The sequence below is a fragment of the Saimiri boliviensis genome, chromosome 1 (genome assembly GCF_048565385.1).
Source record: "Saimiri boliviensis isolate mSaiBol1 chromosome 1, mSaiBol1.pri, whole genome shotgun sequence".
Classification (NCBI taxonomy): Eukaryota; Metazoa; Chordata; class Mammalia; order Primates; family Cebidae; genus Saimiri; species Saimiri boliviensis.
Genome location: NC_133449.1, coordinates 133,527,441 through 133,549,913, shown reverse-complemented (window position 1 = coordinate 133,549,913; position 22,473 = coordinate 133,527,441). Strand labels below are relative to the sequence as shown.

Here is a 22,473-nt window from a genome sequence, read left to right as displayed (position 1 = left end):
GCTTGGGCAGGGCTGGGCAGTCTACTGAAGACCACATGTAGTAGGCAAGGGGTAGTTAACTTTATTAGTCTCCTGGAACTGCTGTAACAAAATATAACAAACTGGGTGCCTTAAAACAAGAGAAATTTATTCATTCACAGTTCTGGAGGCTGAGAAATCCAAGAGCATAGCACTGGCATTGGGTGAGGACCTTTTTGCTGCACCGTAACATGGTGGAAGGCATCATATGGTGAGAGGGCAAGAGCATGCGAGCTTAGGTCTCTCTTCCTCTTCTTAAAAAGCCAGCAGTCCCCTCATGAGGGCCCCACTGATGACCTCATCTAGTCCTAATTACCTCCCAAAGATCCCACCTCTAAATGCTGTCAACATACGATTTGGGGGATTAAGTTTCCTACGCATGAAATTTGGGGAACACATTCAAACCAGAACGCTTATCAGCTAAAAATTGCTTTCTAAGAACTTTTTTCCTGGTAGCACAGGCTTCGACTGCATGGCAAATGCAGAAGTCAACAGAGGGGAGCCCAGGTACATGAGGGAATTAGCGATCAGAGTCACCTGGACTGCAGGAGAGAAAGCCAAACCCAAAGTCTTACAGATAGAGAAGATTTGGAAGAGGCACACATCCCAAGCACACTATAATTGATACACCCTTGCAGAGTCTACAGAGATGAAAAGAGAAAGTTGAAATATCACCATTTTTCATTCTCCCGAGTTTTTTTTTTTTTCAAAGATTGCAAACTAAGACAAAAAAGATACCAACATAGGCCAAGCGTGGTGGCTCATGCCTGTAATCCTAGCACTTTGGGAGGCCGAGGCACGTGAATTATCTGAGGTCAGGAGTTTGAGACCAGCCTGACCAACATGGTGAAACCCCACCTCTAATAAAAATACAAAATTATCTGGGTGTGGTGGTGCATGCCTGTAATACCAGCTACTTGGGAGGCTGAGGCAGGAGAATTTCTTGAACCCAGGAGGCGGAGGTTGTGGTGAGCCGAGATCATGCCATTTCACTCCAGCCTGGGCAACAAGAGCTCAACTCCATCTCAAAAAACAAAACAAAACAAAACAAACAAACCTCAACATAAACAATGAGAAGTTTAGCAGGACTGGGGAAAGTCCATAACACTAGCCATGAATTCTGAGTTCCCCACTAGTCTGTAAGACCTAGGGACCAAGAACTGTGTTCATCTTGGTCACCACCACACCCGTAGCACTCAGCCCAGTATGCAGGGCAGAGAGAAGCTGAGTGAACCGATTAGTCTCTGGCTGTGGCTGGCCTCGAAACATATTATATATCAACTCTAAGACTGTGCACAGAGAAGACTTTATGTGCTTCTGTCCATGGAAAGAAAGCTTCACCTTGCATTGCTGCTGGAGATCACACAACACGAACATGGACGGTACCGGACTGGTAGAGAATCTCCCTCTTGTATTATGTAAAGAAGTTCCAACATAGAATACATAACCATAGATAGAAGTTCATTATCATTTCAATCTAATAAGTAGTTGTTCCTGATAATCAAAGTGATTCAGATATCAACGAAGGTCACCATGCTCATTAAGTCAAGAGATCATGTGCTTGAGTCCTTACATGATAACCCAAGGGAGGTCTCTCCATGCCTTCCACGGCATGTTTACAAATTACCACGCTTGTCTTTTTCCAAATCATCTTTGGCTGTGATTTCTAGTGAAGATAAACTCTCATCTCATTCTTTACTCTGCTATCAGTCCAAACATGCAAGAGCTCTTTCTCTTAAACACATACCCATAACCCGCATACTGAAAGAAGGAAAGAAAAGCCAAGCACATAGATCAGATGAAAGAAATATACTTTCCAGAAAATTCAGGGCTCTTCTGTCATCACAGACATTGTAAATATTAGACTGCCCCATTCTTTTTAAAATCTAACTTTTTTTTTTTTTTTTTTTTTTTTTTTTTTGGAGACAGAGACTCCCTCTGTCTCCCAGGCAGGAGTATAGTGGTGCGATCTTGGCTCACTGCAACCTCTGCCTCCTGGGTTCAAGTGATTATCATGCCTCAGCCTCTTGAGTAGCTGGGATTACAGATGTGTACTAGCACGCTCAGCTAAGTTTTGCATTTTTAGTGGACACGGGGTTTCACCATGTTGCCCAGGTTGGGCTCAAACTCCTCTCCTCAAGTGATCTGCCAGCTTGCCACCTCAAAGTGCTGGGATTACAGACATGTAATTAAGCCACCATGCCTGGCTTAATCTAATTTTTTATTGAGATATAATTGACATACCATAATATTTACTCTTTTTTTTTTTTTTTTTTTTTTTTTTGACAGAGTCCCGCTCTGTTGCCCAGGCTAAAGTGCAGTGGCACAATCTTGGCTCACTGCAACCTCTGCCTCCCAGTTCAAGTGATTCTCCTGCTTCAGCATCCCAAGTAGCTGGGACTACAGGCATGTGCCACCATGGCCAGCCAGCTAATTTTTGTATTTTTAGCAGAGCTGGGTTTTTGCCATGTTGCCCAGGCTGGCCTCAAACTTCTGACCTCAAGTCATTCACCTGCCTCAGCTTCACAAAGTGTTGGGATTGCAGGTGTGAGCCACCGCACCCAGCCCTGCCCTACTCCTGAAATACCAATTAGCCACTTCTGCCAACTTGATTTCCCAACCTCCAGAAATGTTGCTTTCTGTCCCCACTCCCAATTCATCTCTTTGGGGTGTCTTTTCTTCCTCTTTCTCCAGTAGTGTTTTCAGCAGAAAGGGAAGGGTATAGGGCAGTGCTGTCCAATAGAAATAGAACATGAGGCACCTATTTATTTATTTAAAAATTTTATTTCATTACCTTTGGGATACCATTTTTTTGATTACATGATGAGTTATATGGTGGTGAATTCTGAGATTTTAGTGCTTCTGTCACCTGAGTAGTAAACACTGTATCCTACGTGTAGTTTTTTTTTTCATCCCTGGTCTCCCCATCCTCCCACTTCTGAGTCTCCATTATATTTCTCTGGATGCCTTTGCTTACTCATAGGTTAGCTCCTACTTGTGAGAACATATGGTTTTGGGTTTTCCATTTCTGTGTTACTTCAGCGAGCCACATATTTAAATAGAAATGTAATGTAATCATAGCAAAGACATGGAATCAACCTATGCCCAGCAAGAGCCCCTTCTCCTTGATGCCTTTGGATGGACTGTATAAAGAAAATGTGGTGCAAGTGTACCATGGAATACTATGTAGCCTTAAAAAAGAATGATACCATGTACTCTGTGGAAACATGGATGAGGAGCTGGAGGTTATTATCCTTAGCAAACTAACACAGAAACAGAAAACCAAATACTGCATGTTCCCACTGCTAACTGGGAGCTAAGTGATGAGAACACATGGACACATAGAAGGAACAACACACACTAGGGCCTATCCAAGAGTGGAGGGCGGGAGGAGGGAGAAAATCAGGAAAAAGAACTAACAGGCACTAGGCTTAATACCTGGGTGATGAAATAATCTGTACAACAAACCCCTATGACCTAAGTTTACCTGTATAACAAACCTGCCCATGAACTCCTGAACTTAAAAGTTAAAAAAAAAAATGTTAGCCACGGTTTAAATTTTTTCAAGCAATCATGTTTTAAAAAATAAAAAAGTAGGTGAAATTAATTTTAATACTATTTTATTTAATGTAGTATATCAAATATGGTGTCCTTTCAAATTGTAAGCAGTATAAACACGATCAGTGAGGTTTTAAAATTCTTTTTGTGGTACTACATTTTTACTATTTGTACATTATTCCCTTAGAGAAGCCTCCTCAAGGCAAACTCTGGAGTATTCGTCACAGCACTGATGTTAGTTTCCTAGCACTTACTACAATATATAATGTTCTTGTTTCTAACATACATGTAGTGTTTAGCTCCCATGCTGGACTGCAAACTTTGTGAGGATGGTGCTATGGACTGAACTGCATGCCCCCTAAATTAAGATGCTGTAGTCCTAGCCCCGATTACAATGGTATTAGGAAATGGGGCCTCTAGGGGGTAATTAGGTTTAAGTGAGATAATGAGGGTGGGGGTCTTCATAATAGGGTTTGTGCCCTTATAAGAGGAGACACTGGGTCAGGTACGGTGACTCACACCTGTAATCCCAGCACTTTCGGAGGCCAAGGCAGGTGGATCATGACGTTAGGAGTTCAAGACCAGGCTGACTAACATGGTGAAACCCCGTCTTTACTAAAAATACAACAACAGCAACAACAAAATTAGCTGGGCCATGTGATGTGCACCTGTAATCCCAGCTACCTGGGAGGCTGAGGCAGGAGAATTGCTTGAACCCTGGAAGTGGAGGTTACAGTGAGCTGAGATCACGCCACTACACTCCAGCCTGGGCAGCAGAGTAAGACTCCATCTCAAAGAAAAGAGGAGACACCAGAGAACACACTCTCTCCCTCTTCTCACCCTTCTCACTCTGTTTCCTTTTCCCTCTCTACCCACCACTCCCCACTGCCATGTGAGGACACAGTGAGATGGTGGCCATGTGCAGGCCGAGAAGATAGCCCTCACCTGAACCCAACCATGCTGGTACGTTGGTCTTGCTGGTACCTTCCAGATTACAGATCTGTAGGAGAAGAGGTTTCTGTTGTTTAAGCGACCTAGTCTGCAGTATTTTGTTAGGACAGCCTGAGCAGACTGATACAGATGGGAACCACATCTTCTTCCTCATTAGTGTGCTCCCAGTGCCTAGCACCATGCATGGCACATAGAAGGAGCTCAGTGAACATTTAGTAAAGGAATGAATATGCATTGAGGTCTAAGATGAGCAAGATGCAGCAATGACCACTTAGACAACTCACCTAGAATATTATCCCCTGGGAGCTTTTCCTTCTGGGGATTGCCACTAAACTTGGAGATTATTTTCTTGGAAACGGCCATAAAACTCTGATTTTCTCATAGCTGTGGTTGAGGCAACAGAGACACAGAGACTCAGTTCTCTTGCTGGAAGTGGGAATAAACAGAGTGACTTTATGAATTGTTTGTTCTGTCAACCAGTACAGGATACCCAGAGTATACCAGGCACTGTCCTGGGTGTTAGAGATTCAACAGGTAACAAAACAAAGCTCTTGTTTTCACTGACCTTGCCCTTTACCGGGGGAGGCAAACATTTAAAAATTGATGGGCAGAGATGTAATACGATGAGAGGTGATGGTAGGAACTATGAAAAAAAAAATACTGAGATATTTTAGGTAATGTAGTCAGTACAGTGCGTCAAATGTAAGTGCTCAGCAAGTGGTAGCCTTTGATATCACTTTTGCTATTCAAATTGTGATTTATTACACAGTTTCTAAACTGACTTTTTTAAAACCTAATTCAACTAAAGTCACACCTTGGTTCAAAACCCTCCGATGATATCTCTCATCACACTTTACAATAAAACTCACAACCTCAGCTCTCTTAACATTTGAGGCCAGATGGTTCTTTGTGGTGAGGTCTGTTCTATGCAGTTTGGATGTTTAGCCGCTCCCTGACCTCACCAGATGTCAGTAGCCCAGCCCTGTTTTTACAACCAAAAATGTCTCCAGACATTGTCAAATGTTCCCTGGGTGGGCATGGGGTGGGGAGGCGGGGACTGAAAACCATGACTTAAAGTCCACATGAACTGGCCTTGAACTGCTGCTCTAATTTAGCTCCTTTTTTTCTCCTCTTTGCTTGTTCTGCTCTGTTTAAAATGGCCTCTCTGCTCTTCGTCTGAGAATTGTGATCCTGTCTGAGAGCCCTCGCACCTACTCTGCCCTGTGCCTGATGGACCCTTTCCTGGGATAGGTGTTCCATTGCTACCCGCTCAGCATTGGCAGTCCCCGGTCTCCATACAGAACATGGCATCCTGGTCTCCAGTCACCATTCCGCTGCAAACACCCATTCCCACCTGACACTCATGCATTTACTTATCAAATGTCTCGCATCACCCCCTACAAGCTAAGCTCCATGGATGGGGACTTGGATGGTTTTTACATGTTGCCATGTCCCCATGATGTAGAAGAGTACATGGCACATGCTTAACAAAGAGCTACTGAAAGAATGAGGTAGTGAATAGGCAGGAACACACAGGATGGAATAAGCAGGACATAGGTGAGATGATGAAGAAATCAGCCCAACTAGAATCAAGGTATGTCCTGGGGTTGGGAGATGTGGAAAACTTCACTGGAGTGGGCAAGTGATAGGAGTTATTAACATCCAGGCAGGGTACTGCATCCATTATCTATCAGGCAAGTGGGTGTCAGAGCAAGTTCATGAGCTGGGGAGAGATGTGTAAGAAAGGAGCAGAAACAAGAAGCCTGGGTTCAACTAAAAAACCATGCAATGAAAGCGTGGATCCAACTAGAAGATAACACAGTGCTTTGGTGTAAGTGAGAGTGGCAAACTGGTTTTCTCTGTTGTTGGTGAGGAGTATTGGGATGAGTGGATTTGGATTCTAAGGGAGAGGTGATTTGATTGAACAGTTTCCATGGCGGCATGAGAAGGGTAAGCTGGCCCTGGCACCAAGGGCTTGTCATCTCTGTTGTAAATAACTAGGTCAATGATGGTAATGAGTAATGAAACAGAAAATAGAAAACTGTAACTGACGGACATCTTGGATTTTATTCAAGTTTGGCAAGTTGCATCTTGTACCATTATATTTTAGAAGTGGCTGAGTGACTTTTTGAGCATGTGTTAGCAAGAATGACAACCTGTCAGTCAGGAATCATCTTTCCCAGGAAAAAAAAAGACCCGCAGGGACATTAGTATGGCTGCTCTACTTAGATAAAACCTTAGATAATGATAAAAAGGATGAACTAAGACACCTTTGGATAATGGGGCAATTTAGTCCTATCTCTGGTTAGTTTTCTCTTCTTTGTGTTATGCTAATCTTGAGTAAATTTACTTTTTATGTAGTTGCTTAACGTGTTTTTACAAGTGTTACTTTACTTGTAACCATTCTTGTGAAATACAGGGTTGGAACCCCTACAAAAAATTCCACCAACTGAACCACAGGAAAACACAGGAGAATAAGCAAAAGAAACCACCCACAAAGAGGACCCATATCTAATTCCATTTATTTAAAGTAAAAATCAGGTAAAACGGATCTATGCTGTTTTAAGCCAGGATTGTGGTAACCTACAAGGGGTTTGAAAGGCACAAAGGAGACCTCTGGTGAGCTGGCGATGTTCTGTTTCTTAATCTGGGCGCTGATTAAGTTTTTCTATAATGTATAATACATAGCAGATTGGTAACCTCAAAAATGCTTACTCACAATGACAAGTGAAACATATACCAGTCATTGATTCATGGAAGTTGACTGTATTCAGAGAGACTGTGTTAGACAGGAAAGGCAAACAAAGAAAACCAACCAAGCAACCAACCAAAACAGGTGCCTTAGAATCTTATAGACTTAGGTTCAAATTGTACCTCTGCTTTTATTTTATTTTATTTTATTTTATTTTATTTTTGAGAACAAGTCTCAAACTGTCGCCTGGAGTTGGAGTGGAATGGTGTGATCTCAGCTCACTGCAACCTCTGCTTCCCAGGTTCATGTGAGCTAGCATTACAGGCACACACCACCACACCTGGATAATTTTTTTGTCTTTTTAGTAGAGACCAGGCTTCAGTATGTTGGCCAGACTGGTCTCAAACTCCTGATCTTGTGATCCACCCGCCTTGGCCTCCCCAAGTGCTGGGATCACAGGCATGAGCCACCGCGCCCGACCTTCACCTCTGCTTTTCTGCTTGGATGAGGCTGGAAACTTTCTGTATTCTTTCTGAAGCTTAGTTTCCTCATCTGTAAAATGGGAAAAAAGATCCATTTTTGCGGGAGCCAACTGAAAGCTCCAAATAGCCAAAGCAGGAAGAATTAGAGTCATACAATAAATAAAGTAATAAGCTATAACCCAAAGTATCAAATCAATATTCATGAGTCCAAATTGATACAAATAAATGATTGAACAAATCAATAAGCGAGGGAGAAGAGATGAATCTCCTATGCAGAATTCCAAATAATGTATGTAGTTATTCCATGCTAAAGGAGGAGGAACATAACTCCCCACTTTGTAAGTGTGGCCTGTGCACAATCGCTTCCTTTCAAAGCGTACAGCCTGGCAAGGGGAAGAAGCAACCGTGCAATGGAGAAAACTGATGAACACTACTTCATCCAGGTCAGCATCTTGCAGGTCAACATCCGCAGCAGTCATAAACCACACGGGGGCTATGTACCCTTAATGTGATGTAATGTGATGAAAATGGCACTTTACCTCTGTGATCTTCTTCCCCCAAACCTATAATCCCAGTCTAATCAGGAGAAAAGCATCAGACAAATTCAGATAGAGGAGCATTCTACAAAATACTTGATGAGTGCTCCTTAAAATCATCAACTATGTCAAAAACAAGAAGTCCGAGAATCTGTCATAGCCCAGAGGAGCCTAAGCAGACACAGTGACTAAATGTAACCTGATGTCCTGAACAGGATCCTATAGCAGAAAAGGACATTAGGTAAAAGTAATGCAATCTGAATAAAGCATAGAATTTAGTTAATAAGAATGTATCAATATTGGGTCATTAATTGTAGAAGATGTAACTGCATCATACTAATGTAAGGTTTTTTTTGTTGTTGTTGTTAATTTTTGTTTGTTTTTTGAGACAGGGTCTCGCTCTGTCACCCAGGGTGGAGTGCAGCAGTGTGATTATGCTCACTGCAGCCTCAACCTCCTGGGCTCAGGTGATCCTCCCACCTCACCCTCCTGAGTAGCTGGGGCCAGGGGCATGTGCCAGCACACCTGGCTAATTTTTAAATTACTTGTAGAGGCAGGGTCTCCCTTTGTTACACAGGCTGGTCTCAAACTCCTGGGCTCAAGCAATTCTCCTGCCTCAGGCTCCCCAAATGCTGGAATTACAGGTGTGAGCTACCGCATCCAGCCGTCAGATGTTCATGATAGGGAAACGGTATGCGAGCTATTTGGGAACTCTCAGTACCAGCTTTCAGATTTTTCTGTAAATCTAAATTTGCTCTAGAAAATATAATCTATTTTTTTTAAATGAGCACCTTACTTTAAGTTGCAAGCATAAAGTGAGAAAACACATATAAACATAAGGCTCTCAAACTTTTTGGACCTAGTCCCCTTACATAGGCAAAAGTCATTACGGCCCACCTACCCCATCCATTCCCACCTCAGCTTTGTGTTGGTTCACGTGTGCCCTAAGGGTAGTGTGAATTTTCATGGTGGCCAGATCGTAGTTGAATTCTGAATCAGAGTCAGCTGTACAGTTCAGTTTCCTCTGTGAATGTAGAATTTGAGAAACCTTTCCTAAGTTATGTTCCTATTTAAAAAATGAAGGTCATTTAAAAGAAAGAATCTGAGTTTCAGGCACTGAGGACAGATGGCAGGCATCAGGGAGAAGGATGAGTAGGTCCAGGGAGCGAGTACAGGGCAAAAACATGAAACTGTGGGAAGGTGATGGGTGGTGCCTCGGCTGTGATACTTCTTCATTTACTCAATTGGTTATTTTGTCATTCGGTAAATATTTACTACAGTCACCCAGTAGGTGTGGGGTCTAGAACAGTGAACCAGACAACCCAAGAGAGTCCCTACCCTGATGGAGATCACCTGGTTTCTTCTCTTTCCTGCCCATATTATTTTGCAATGAGTGTTCCCTTGAGGAGGAATCTGGAATTCCCTGTAAATGTAGACTATGACTCATCTTCCTATAACTTTCCTGTTAATAACATTCACCAATATTGTAGTTATTTATCCAACATGCGTCTTCTCTCTAGACCAGGGTTTCTCAGCCTTAGCACTGTTGACATTTGAGGCTGGATGTTGGCTGGTAGATGTTCAGAAGCATCCCTGGCCTCAGTAGTACTCTGTGTTGTGACAACCAAAAATGTTTCTAGACATTGCCAGGTATTCTGCAGGGGACAAATTTGTCCGTGGTTGAGAATCACTACCCTGCATCGGTGGCTCTCAATCCTGGCTGAACTTTGGAATCTCCTGGACAGAATCTCAGGAACTGTTGCCAGTGGGTACTGATCCCATCCAGGCCAACTAAAGGAGACTCTCTGGGGATGGAACCTGGGCACTGACTTCTTTTTAGATTGCAGTGGGACTTGGGCGTGAGAACTTCTTTACCAAGCAGTAAGTTTCGTGAAGCCAGGGAGTGTTGTGTGGGTGGGTGTTGCTAGGACCCAACACAATGATATCTGAATGAATGAATGAACAAAAGAATGAGGGTGAGGAGAGGTAGGCAGAAGTGTCAGAAGTTAAAAGTGGCACTGGAACAGTAAAGGAGTGTGTTTTGCAAAGAACAAACCTGAAACCCAGGTTCTCTGCCACATTCCCTCTCCGTATCCTTGGGGAAGTTATTTAATTTCCCGGGCATTTCAGTTGCCCATCTTAACACAGGAATGACGAGAAAATGGGAGAATTCTTATAAAGGTTATGTCCCAGAAAAAAATGCATTTGTTTCCATTAAAAAAAAAATTGACATGAAAAACCTAGCTATTTCCCAAGGCCTCCTCACCTAACAACTATTATCCTTGAAGAATGTTAAGGGCAAAGGAGGTGGGATGTCAAGTATTTGCTCTTTCTGGATTAAGAATTGAGCTTTATTTTGGCCTTAGGGCAGTCCTAAGTATGCTAGAGTTTTATTGTATTTGTCTAACATTTTATTATACCTTAATCTACTTTACAGGAACAGGCAATGTCAACATAAGGGTGGCAATCTGATGGATTGCCTAAGTCTTAAATGAAAGGGAGGGGAAAGTACATTTCCCACAGGCTTTCAACCAGATAAACAGCTTAGATTCAGATGACTTTGTAAGTGGGAAAATGTATGTCAGGGGTCTCCAGCTCAAAAGGCTGTGGGATCAGCGCAGGCCGCATGACTGAGGGAAGCTGGTGATGGGAGTGCGTGTGTGAGCTCTGGAGCCGTGAACCTTGTTCCTTAGAGTGCATACCTCATCAGAGGGGGAGCTCCGGGGATCCTTAGCATCGACTGATGGGTCCCCTGTCAGAATGCAGGTCTGAGCTGGCTCATCTACTAGTTAATCAAGAGAAACCATTGGTCTGGATTTTCAGGTGCGATCTCCTGATTCAGAGTCTTAGTTCAAATTTTTGCAAAATTCATTGTGTGAGATAAATGAAATGCATGTTCAGATCACATCCTTTTACTGATACATAGTAGGTCTTCAATTTGTGTTTATCCATTCTACTGTTAAAGTGGGGTTCCACTAAGAGAGAGGGTCTTGGTGCTTCTGAAGATACCAGCTGAGTAAGCATCTCTGCTTTAACCTGCTGTTGGTTGAAAATGTCATTGGCAAAGGGGGTGCTTGGAGGAACTTTAGGGGGCCAGGACACAGAAAGCAGAGCTGTGGTCTTTGGCTGATTCATCACTGTGGCTAGAACATTGGTGATGGCCTTCTGAGAGGAAAACTGAACTGAAAACCCATTTGGTTCCAGAAACTAGAAGTAGCCAATGAAAGGAGTAGTGTAGTGTGTGTGTGTGTGTGTGTGTGTGTGTGTGTGTGTGTGTGTGTGTATGTGCGTGTGTGTGTACGTGTGTGTGTGTTTTAAGTTACCATTTATTTAATAAACGCCCGGAGAACAGTGGCTTTGTGCCAGATCTTGTTCCAGTTACTTTATCAAATTATTTCATCCTTCTAACAACTCTATGAGCCGGGTCCTAGTGTCACTCTTTTTTAAAGATGGAGAAACTGAGGCACAGAGCAGTTAGTGACAGCCAAAGTCACACAGCTGTTAAGTGACAGAGCTGGGATTTGAACCCAGGGATTCCAACTCCAGAATCCAGGTTCTCATCATTTCTCTTGGCTGTATTTTAATAGGGAGGATTTTATCTGCAACAATGAAAAATTATGGTTTTGAAGACTACGTAGAAATATGTAAAACCGGTTTAAATCATATTAATTTAAAAATCAGCTGTCAAATTGTACATGTGCTATAACTGCTAAAGAATGATATGTCGGAGAAAAGACTAGAAGAAAAAGAACATGAACATTATGAGAGTTATGCAGTATTGGTAAGATTATGGAGAATGTCTTCTTTTATTGATCTCAGTATTGACTGTGAGGTTTTATTACTTGTGAGATGTTTTATTAATGACTAAAAACCATTTACAGGTTTGGAAATCTTTCCCCCTTCATCTTTCTCTCTGAATGTAGCTTCCAAAGGACAGTGCTTGTGTTCGTTCCAGAGCACATGCATTCCATCACTCAGTCCCGTATTTACAGGGTGGATGCATTTCATTCAAGGGGCTTGGCCCGAAGAGCTCCCAAACATGCATTATTCACAATTTGCTCAGTTTAAGACTTGAACCAACAAATGAAGGGGTGTTTCCATTCACCAGCTAATACGGTGCCCCCATTTGGCAGTAGCATAAACATACTTTGCAACTACATGATAAAATTCCTAACACTAAAATTCAAGGTGATTCACATTATTTCCAGTTTGCACATAAACTGAGACTTTAATAATATTTTTAGAATTAACTGCTATTTCAAATGCACTCCAATCTTGCACAAATGGGCCTCTAGTACTCATTACCTATTCCAAGTTGATGGGTTTCCAGGCTGCTAGAGATAGAATGATCCCCATGGACATAGCTTAACACCAACCTCAGCATTTTCTCTGTCCTGTTGAGCACTTACTATGAGTCAGGTGCCCTCAGCACTAGTGACAAAGGACCCTCTTTCAGTTTGTAAGGCACTCATATTCTAGTGCCCTCTTCAATGCTTATTCATCCCACATGTGCTTTTTATTGAGCATCTACTATGGGCTAAGCCTTGTGCTTTGTAGGATTTGAATGTTTTATGCCCCAGTTGTTTATATCCCAATCTCTGCCTGGCTCCAAACTACCTCTGCTATGTCTTAGGTGAATGACTTAATCCTTCTGTCCATCAATTTCCTCCTCTATAAACTGATGATGGTAACATTACTTACCTCCCAGGGCAGCTGGGAGGTTTCAGTGAGTAAATGCATCTGAACTAGCTGGAACTTGGTAAACATGCAATCCATACTTGGTGTGCTTATTTTCAAATCCCACTGCTGGGTAACTCTTATGAAACCCTCTACCTTCTCATGAAAGCCCTGGCATTGCCTCTGGCTTTCCAGAGTACATGATTGTTTTCCCATCTCCTCAGGGAGTGATTCCTCAGCCACAAGCTTTTTCAAAGCCCTCTGATCCCTGGCCTTCCTCAAGCCTTCATAGATACTACAGGATAGCACAGCCTGACCTCTAACATTGTAAGTCAGAAATGCTTTCGGGGTTAGAGCCATGATACCAACTACAGCCATTCACAACGTGCTGCGGCTGTGCGAAATGCTGTCTTACTGACTTCCCATGTTAGCGTAGGAGGGGGTATTATGATAATCCTACATTCCACAGGAGGAAGTGGAGGCTCCACATGATTTTATGTGACTTTCCCAAGGTTCATAAGTGGAAGAGGAGAATTAGGCAGTCTGAGTCTTAACCAAGATGCTCAGCTGACCGTCAGTAGAGGCAAACTCTACATTTACCAATACTGTGTGTGTAAAGGCCTGAGAATTAAAATAAAGACAGTCTTAATTTTTAAAAAGACCTATACAGTAATTGTTTGGAAAAGGCTCTGTTAAGCACTTCACAAATGTTAACTGACACAGGTACCATTATTAAGCTCATTTTACAGATAAGGAAGTAGAGGCAGAGAGCAGTTAGAAAGCCTCTCTATGACCAGGTATGGTGGCTCACCCGTGTAATCCCAGCACTTTGGGAGGCTAAGGTGGGTGGATAGCTTGAAGTCAGTTGTTCAAGACCAGCCTGATCAACATAGTGAAACTCCGTCTCTACTGAAAATACAAAATTAGCCAGGCATGGTAGCGTGTGCCTGTAATCCCAGCTACTCGGGAGGCCAAGGCAAGAGAATCACTTGAACCCGGGAGGCGGAGTTTGCAGTGAGCCGAGATCTCGCCATTGCACTGCAGCCTGGGCAACAAGAGTAAGACTTTGTCTCTAAAAAAAAAAAAAAAAAAAAAAGCCTCTCTAGGGTTACACAGGCAGCAGGCAGCACAGGCAGGCAGGAATCAGCAGGGCTAGACTCACACCCATGCTCCTGTGCTATAGTGCCTCACAGGTAAACACCAGCAGATGGTCTCCTGCAATCTTTGGCTTTATTAATTCACTGCCAAATGAAAACAAACTCAGATTTAGTTAGGAGAGACTTTATTCAAAAGGATTATTGCAGTACATGGAATGTCCTGACCATATGATCTGCAGGTGTCTCAAGATGAGGAATAAAGGTTTTGCTCTGCTAAAGAGACAATAAACAAGGCTAGAAAGAAGTAGGTTTTAAGGGCTGGGGAGACCAGCATGGCTCAATCAGACAGTGGCTGACATCTGATCAGGAGGACCTATAAAGAGGGCTTGTCTGCTGGCTCAGGCTCAGGCTCAGGGTGAGCCAGGCAGGACCCAGGGAAAGGAGAGAATCTACACCAAATACGACTAACAAAGGATGTAAAGGACCTCTTCAAGGAGAACTACAAACCACAGCTCAACAAAATAAGGGAGGACACGAACAGATGGAAAAACTTTCCATGCTCATGGTTAGGAAGAATCAATATCGTGAAAATGGCCATACTGCCCAAAGTAATTTATAGATTCAATGCTATCCCCATCAAGCTACCAATGACCTTCTTCACAAAACTGGAAAAAAACACCTTAAACTTCATATGGAACCAAAAGACAGCCAACATAGCCAAGTCAATTCTAAGCAAAAAGAACAAAGCTGGAGGCATCACTCTACCTGACTTCAAACTATACTACAAGGCTACAGTAATCAAAACAATGGTACTGGTACCGAAACAGAGATATAGACCAATGGAACAGAACAGAGGCCTCGGAGGCAACGTCACACATCTACAACCATCTGATCTTTGACAAATCTGACAAAAACAAGCAATGGGGAAAGGAGTCCCTGTTTAATAAATGGCGTTGGGAAAACTGGCTAGCCATGTGCAGAAAGCAGAAACTGGACTCCTTCCCGATGCCTTTCACTAAAATTAACTCCAGATGGATTAAAGATTTAAACATAAGACCTAGCCCCATAAAAACCCTAGAAGAAAACCTAGGCAAAACCATTCAGGACATAGGCATAGGCAAGGACTTCATGACGAAAACACTGAAACCATTGGCAACAAAAGCCAAATTAGACAAATGGGATCTAATTAAACTCCAGAGCTTCTGTACAGCAAAAGAAACAATCATTAGAGTGAACTGGAAACTAAAAGAATGGGAAAAAATTTTTGCAAGTTACCCATCTGACAAAGGACTTAGATCCAAAATCTACAAAGAACTAAAACAGATTTACCAGAGAAAAACAAACAAACCCATTCAAAAGTGGGCAAAGGATATGAACAGACACTTTTCAAAAGAAGACATATATGAGGCCAACAAACATATGAAAAAATGCTCATCATCGCTGCTCATTAGAGAAATGCAAATTAAAACCACATTGAGATACCATCTCACGCCAGTTAGAATGGCGATCATTAAAAAATCTGGAGACAACAGATGCTGGAGAGGATGTGGAGAAATAGAAACACTTTTACACTGTTGGTGGGAGTATAAATTAGTGCAACCATTGTGGAAGACAGTGTGGCTATTCCTCAAGGACCTGGAAATAGAAATTCCATTTGACCCAGCAATCCCATTACTGGGTATATATCCAAAGGATTATAAATCATTCTATTATAAGGACACATGCACATGAATGTTCATGGCAGCACTGTTTACAATAGTAAAGTCTTGGAACCAACCCAAATGCCCATCGATGATAGACTGGACAGGGAAAATATGGCACATATACACCATGGCATACCATGCAGCCATCAAAAACGATGAGTTTGTGTCCTTTGTAGGGACATGGATGAACCTGGAAACCATCATTCTCAGCAAACTGACACAAAAACAGAAAATCAAACACCACATGTTCTCACTCATAGGTGGATGTTGAACAATGAGAACACATGGACACAGGGAGGGGAGCATCACACACTGAGGTCTGTGGGGGGGATTAGGGAGGTGGTAGGGAGTTGGGGAACGATAACATGGGGGAGAAATGCCAGATATAGGTGATGGGGAGGAAGGCAGCAAACCACATTGCCATGTGTGTACCTATGCAACAATCTTGCATGTTCTTCGCATGTACCCCAGAACCTAAAGTGCAATAAAATAATATATATATATTTTTTAAATTGCACAAGAAAAGTAAGTACTTTCTTATAGCAAAAATGGTAAACATTGCAAGATAAGGTCTTCATTCTGCTTGTCCTACTAAGGGAAACTTAGTACTATCTCTCCTCCCAAATTCTTTTTTTTTTTTCCATACCTAGGTTGGTATAGAGTCAACTCTCCTCCTTTTTTGCATTAAGTTGGAATTTATTAATGTGTTATACTGCGAATTATTTTACTTCACTTCACAAAGCATCTTGGAGCAATATCCATGTCTGTTTCCATCTTTAAAACTGCTTTGTCGTATTCCATTTTATGTCTCGTAATTTATATAACCGTTCTCCTATTTATGGAGATTTAAGTTAATTCCTTCTTGTGCTCTTATACAGTGCTGTAAAGAAGATCACTTATGTGCCTGCAAGCGTTTCTCTAGGATAAATGCTGAGACTTTTTGGGTCAAAAGATTTGTGAATTCACATTGGTGGATTTTAGCCCTGCACATGTATATCAACAGCATGTGTGAACGCCTGTCCTCTCCTTGGGGATTGTAGATTTCAGGCCCCTTTTGTTAGCTTGGAAGCGAGATCTCTTTTCTGCCCACTAACTTACTAATCTTGGAGTTGATTCTCTGTATGCACTCTGATTTTCCTTATTTCCCAGTTCCTGGTGGGGATGTCTGACAACTGATACAAGAGATCCCTGCAGGCATCCAAGAAAGATCACATGACACAGCCAATCTGAAATAATTTCTTATCATTAAAATGAGAGAGGCAGTAACTGTTATATGTTTAATATGGTGTATGTAGCTCAAAGGGTGATTTAATGTTCATATTGTTGTCAACTTGGCAATTTCAGACATCTACGTTTTGTACTTGTGGGTATAAAACACTCTTTCTAGGGTTCCTAATATCCTCTTGGCTGGGTTGGGTACACTCCCATCTCAAATTCTGAGAAGATTAAATCATATTTTATGTATTACATTTACTCTCTGTTTTTACAGAGCAATGCAATTAGGGCTTTCTATCTGGTTTCTGTTGTAACTTTCTAGGGTTGATGTCTAGTCTGCGGCTCAGGGCAGGCCCTGGATAAGGAAAAAAGCCCAGGAGGGTGAGAAACACAGGTGGCCATCAACATTTAACTTTTATAATCCAGCATGAACTGGTCCCTGTGGGCAGCCTGTGTTACCTGTGTCTCCATAAAGCAAAACCAAGTCCAAAGTATGAGTTTGTAATGAATGTTTGACTGAAAGTTTTACAGAGTGACTGAGGTTACATCAAATACTATACATTATAGATTATTAAAACTATTTCCATTCGATGTCTTGGTTCTCCTTCCCAATTTCTTTGGCCAGCAGCCACTCCTTGAATACATTTCCTCAAGCCTTTCTCTTTCCACCTATGCTCACTCACAACCCCTCAATTCTACATTAAGTCCCTTTCTGCATATGGAGAATGTATCTGTCTGGCTTGGCTTCTCCTCCCACCTCCCACTTAGCACATAAAGAAAATTCCTCAGGAGCCCCTCTCTTCAGAGAGCACGGGGAATCTTAAACAACAACATATGTTTTCCTTGTGAAATAATTTCTCCTGTCACTGTGGTTTGAGCTAATTCCCTACTCCCTTGACCCTATGCAGGTGGTGATTGTGGGCTTGGCCACGCTTTGTGCAAGTATCTGGATGAGCTGGGCTTCACGGTATTCGCTGGAGTTTTGAATGAAAATGGCCCAGGAGCTGCGGAATTGAGAAGAACCTGTTCCCCGCGCCTCTCAGTGCTCCAAATGGACGTCACAAATCCAGTACAGATAAAAGATGCTTACAGCAAGGTTGTAGCGACGCTGCAGGACAGAGGTACTGCCGCCAGCACCCTCAGCTCTGGTTCCAGCTTGGGCTGACCATGCCCCAAACTCCCCTCTGGCCACTGCTTGCACTGGAGCACATCTGTGCTGAATCCCTACCATGTTTGTGGGTCTCCATCAACATGAAAACCTTCAGAATAACAGACATGGGCCCACTCACACAGAACTTAAAGAAACCTCTATCTCGTTCTCTCCACTTCTCAGTCACTCTCCCTTGAATGACTCCCCCAGCCCCACCTCATTGCTTTCCTGTCCACAATAGCAACATGCATTAAAGTCCCCAGCTTAGAAAAAAAATACCTTCACAGTCACTGTCCTCCTTTACCCATTACCCTTTCTCTTCTCTTTCCTTCATGGCCAAGCTCCACGGAACCCTGTAGCCTTCTGACTCCCTTCCTCACCTTCCATGTGACATCAGCTCTCACTCTGCCTCCCTAACTGGTCTGACAAAGCTATGCAGTATTAGCCTGAAGACCCAGTTCTTTTTTTTTTTTCAACTTTTATTTTAAATTCTGGGTTACATGTGCAGGATGTGCAGGTTTGTAACATAGGTAAATGTGTGCCACGGTGGTTTGCTGCACAGATCCACCCATCCTGTAGGTATTGAGCCCAGGATTCATCAGCTATTCTTCCTGATACTTCCTGATGGTCTACCTCCCCTCTCTCCAACAGGGTGTGATGTTCCCCATCCAATTAAATCAGTCCCTAAGATGGGATCTCAGGTATAATTAGTTTTTAAAGTTCCCCAGGTGATGCTAATGTTAGGGCGGGGCTGAGGAATCACTAGTTTACGTCAATAACTCCCAAATCTATTAGTATATTTCTAACCAAATTCTTCTTCTCAATGTATACAAAGTTGTCTTCCAGACATCTTCCCTTATACTCCCGGAGTTTTAACCACAACATATCAAAAACTTACCCCATTATTTTTTTCCTGCTACCATTCTGTATATCAGTTGATATGCATCCTACAGCTCAGACAATGGCATTGCCACCTAACCAGTCACTGAAGACAGCAACCTGCGGGTCACTGAGACCCTCAGCTTATCCTCAATCCCTGTATCCTATTGACTCAAGTCCCATCAATTCTGCCTCCTGGATAGGTACCGTCCAGGCCTTTCCTACCATTGCATAGCAGCTATGACTTAGCACAGACCCTCACCATCTACCACCTGGGCTATCCCAGTTGCCTCCTTGCAACCCGTCTTGACTTCCCCATTACTTTCCAGAGACAAATCTTCACAGCATTCACATTTTACAGTGCCATCCTTCTCTTTAGACATACAGAACCTCCATGTACTGGGGTCCTCCCACGTGGCATGCCTGTGATAGGCCATTTGTTTCGTCAGTGGTTGGTTGGTTCCTTATCAGTGGTTCCCTATCTAAACATCTTAACAAGGATTAGGGTTCCTTTCAGTATAATGGCTCCTGCCAAACCCTTAATCTGCAATACCTGCTGGTTCACTTCGTAAACACTGAAAAGTTTCTGGAACAGAATGTGCTAATTTACACCTCTGCACATCTAGCTTCCTGGTACAGGAATTTCCCTCCCACTCCTGCTCCCTTTTCCTAAGACTCTTGCCTTTGTCCAATGGCAGACTCTTATCCCCTTGGAGACCTGGCTCACATGTAACATCTCTTGCATGGTCTTCCAGGTATTCCAGGTTGCATTATTCACTTCCTCTTCCAGACACTCACTCATTATGCATTTCTGTCTCCAGGACTGTGGGCTGTGATCAACAATGCTGGGGTGCTTGGCTTTCCATGTGATGGGGAGCTTATTCCTATGACGGACTACAAACAATGCATGGCTGTGAACTTCTTTGGAACCGTGGAGGTCACAAAGACATTTTTGCCTCTTCTTAGGAAATCCAAGGGGAGGCTGGTGAATGTCAGCAGCATGGGAGGTGAGTTGGCATTTTCACACATGGTCATGGGGTGCTTGTCACATGACATGGCTCCTAGCATTTTTTGTGGGCTGAACAAAAACACAGGGCATGCAAAGGCAGGGCTGGGGCAGGACTAGTCAAATTGTATATCCTCTGTTGACCTTAACACAACAAAACCTTTCTCTTCTTTCAAATTCTTTCATGTACAAACTCTTATCTACCTTTTAACTCATCCATTTATTACTGGGTTCCTGTATATCCTCATAATGCAACTGCCAACACACAAGCTTGCCAGATTTCTACAAGAAATCTCACATTACAAGTAACGTCAGCATTGCAGGCAACCTGCTTTCAACACTTCGTCAACTTAATACACTGTGTTCAGTTCCCTGTAAGCTGAGTAGGCAATACCTTCCCTCCTTTCATGCTATCAAATACAACCTGCCTGCTATTGTTAACCCGAAGATTATCCCCAGTGCTGAGCAGCCTCAACCCAGCTGGGTCAGGACATGATGACATTGGATGGTTTGTCTCTCTCTGTTTCCAAGAACAGGTAGTCAGCAACTTGAGTCAAGGGTTGAACACGCTTGCCTTTTCATAAACAATGCCCATGTGTATGATAGCATTGTTTATGAAAAGGCAAGACTGTTTTTGCCTTTTCTGGGATAGACATTTTCAAACTGGGGTTCCTCAGGCTCTTACCCAGTTTGGAGATCCATAGAGCTGACTCTAGGGTGACTGCATAGGTGAGAGGAAGTCAAAGGGAGTGGCACTGGACTCTAGGACCCTGCCTTCAAAAAGAGGAGTACCACTCTTCACTGTTGGATCAATTAATTCTAAGTAAAATTTCTTAAAATAAAGGGCACACTAGGCTCTTTTTGTTTGTTCACTTCATTTTTGTGTTTTGTGCCTTTTTTTTTTTTTTTTTTTTGATAATGTGAGCATCAGTTCTAGAATACTTTTGTGGTGGGAGGGGGTTCTTTGTATTTCCTAGACAAATATTGTTGTCCATCACATTCCCTTTCCTGACTTTAACTCAGTAACTTTCTTAAAACTAACTGTGTCTTAAAACTTAAAACTAAACGTGTCTTTGACTAGAATCATTGGTTGGTCTGAGGCATAAGCAAAGAAGATGGTGGGAGAGAGAGAGAGAAAATAAAAAAGAGTTGGGGGAGACAGAGATTCCTCTAGGAAGGTTAGGAGCATGAGTATTGTGTTTTAGCTTGTGTGAGAACCCCAAAATATTTCCAGTTTCCTGCTACCTTGCCGAAGCAAATGAATCCTGAGAAAACACACAGCAATATTTTCCTAATCTTTGTTCTGAACTTAGTCTTTACAATTTTGGCCTGTGTGGAAGCCTCACCTTTCTCAGTCCCCTGGAACAGTCTGGCACTTCTGGGAAAGTCTCAAAGACTCTTTGCCTCACTCATATTATAAGTATTTACTGAAATAACAGAGTACTGCCTCCTCCTTGGCACATTTACAAGGATGTTTCTCTTGTTTTCTCTGTTCTCAAGTTGGAGCAATACCTTCAGGCATATGAGTTTGCTTTAGCTATTGCCAAAATGTGGAGTGTGTGCTGTATGTCCAGTGTCTGGCATGCAGCAGTAGCTCAATTAATCAATGAAGAAATGCAAGTGTGTGAATGAGTGGAACATGGAAAATGGATGAATAAATGGATAAGTGAAGAGCTTACAATACAAGGCCAGGTGCGGTGGCTCAAGCATGGAACTCCAGCATTTTGGGAAACCAAGACAGGAGGATCACTTGAACCCAGGAGTTTGATACCAGCCTGGACAACATACTAAGACCTTGTCTCTACAAAAATATTAAAAAACTAACGAGGCATAGTGGCATGTGCCTGTAGTCCCAGCTACTCAGGAGGCTAAGATGAATCACTTGAGCCTCGGAGATTGAGGCTGCAGTGAGCTGGATTCATGCCACTTTACTCCAGCCTTGGTGACAGAGTGAGACCCTGTCTCAAAAAAGAACTTACAATAGAGAGTATAGTTTCCACATATTTTCATCTTGGCCTCTAAAGCTCTTTCCAAGCCCAAACTTCTTACTCTGTTGTTATGTATCTTCATTGAAGGGAAACTCTGAATAAGTGTGAAAATAAATCACGTATCTCACTCTTATTCTCATTCTCTGATTGGGCAAATTCTTTATAGCCAGCCTTACTATGTCTATTCTATTTTCTTCAAATCATCACCAAGTTAACTTGTCTGAAACAAAACTTGCTGTCAGTCCTCCAAAATGCCTAGGACTACAGCTAACATCTCTACAAGGAAAACTACAAAACACTGCTCAAAGAAATCAGAGATGACACAAACAAATGGAAAAAAATCTCATGCTCATGGATAAGAAGAATCAATGTAGTTAAAATGGCCATACTGCCCAAAGCAATTTATAGATTCAAGGCTATTCCTATTAAGCTACCATTGAGGCTCTTCACAGAACTAGAAAAAAATGATTCAAAAATTCATATGGAACCAAAAAAAGAGCATGAATAGCCAAGGCACTACT

General features: G+C 42.5%; 1 protein-coding gene across 1 annotated transcript in view; it reads left to right on the top strand.

Moving 5' to 3' along the window:
* The window catches only part of HSD17B2 (hydroxysteroid 17-beta dehydrogenase 2), a 62,890-nt gene that overhangs the window by 17,974 nt on the left and 22,443 nt on the right, over positions 1–22,473 (top strand). The window contains exons 2-3 of the mRNA XM_003938060.3: positions 17,838–18,050; positions 19,780–19,965. Coding sequence (XP_003938109.1) covers positions 17,838–18,050; positions 19,780–19,965 — 399 coding nt within the window. The remainder of the gene's footprint in view (positions 1–17,837; positions 18,051–19,779; positions 19,966–22,473) is intronic.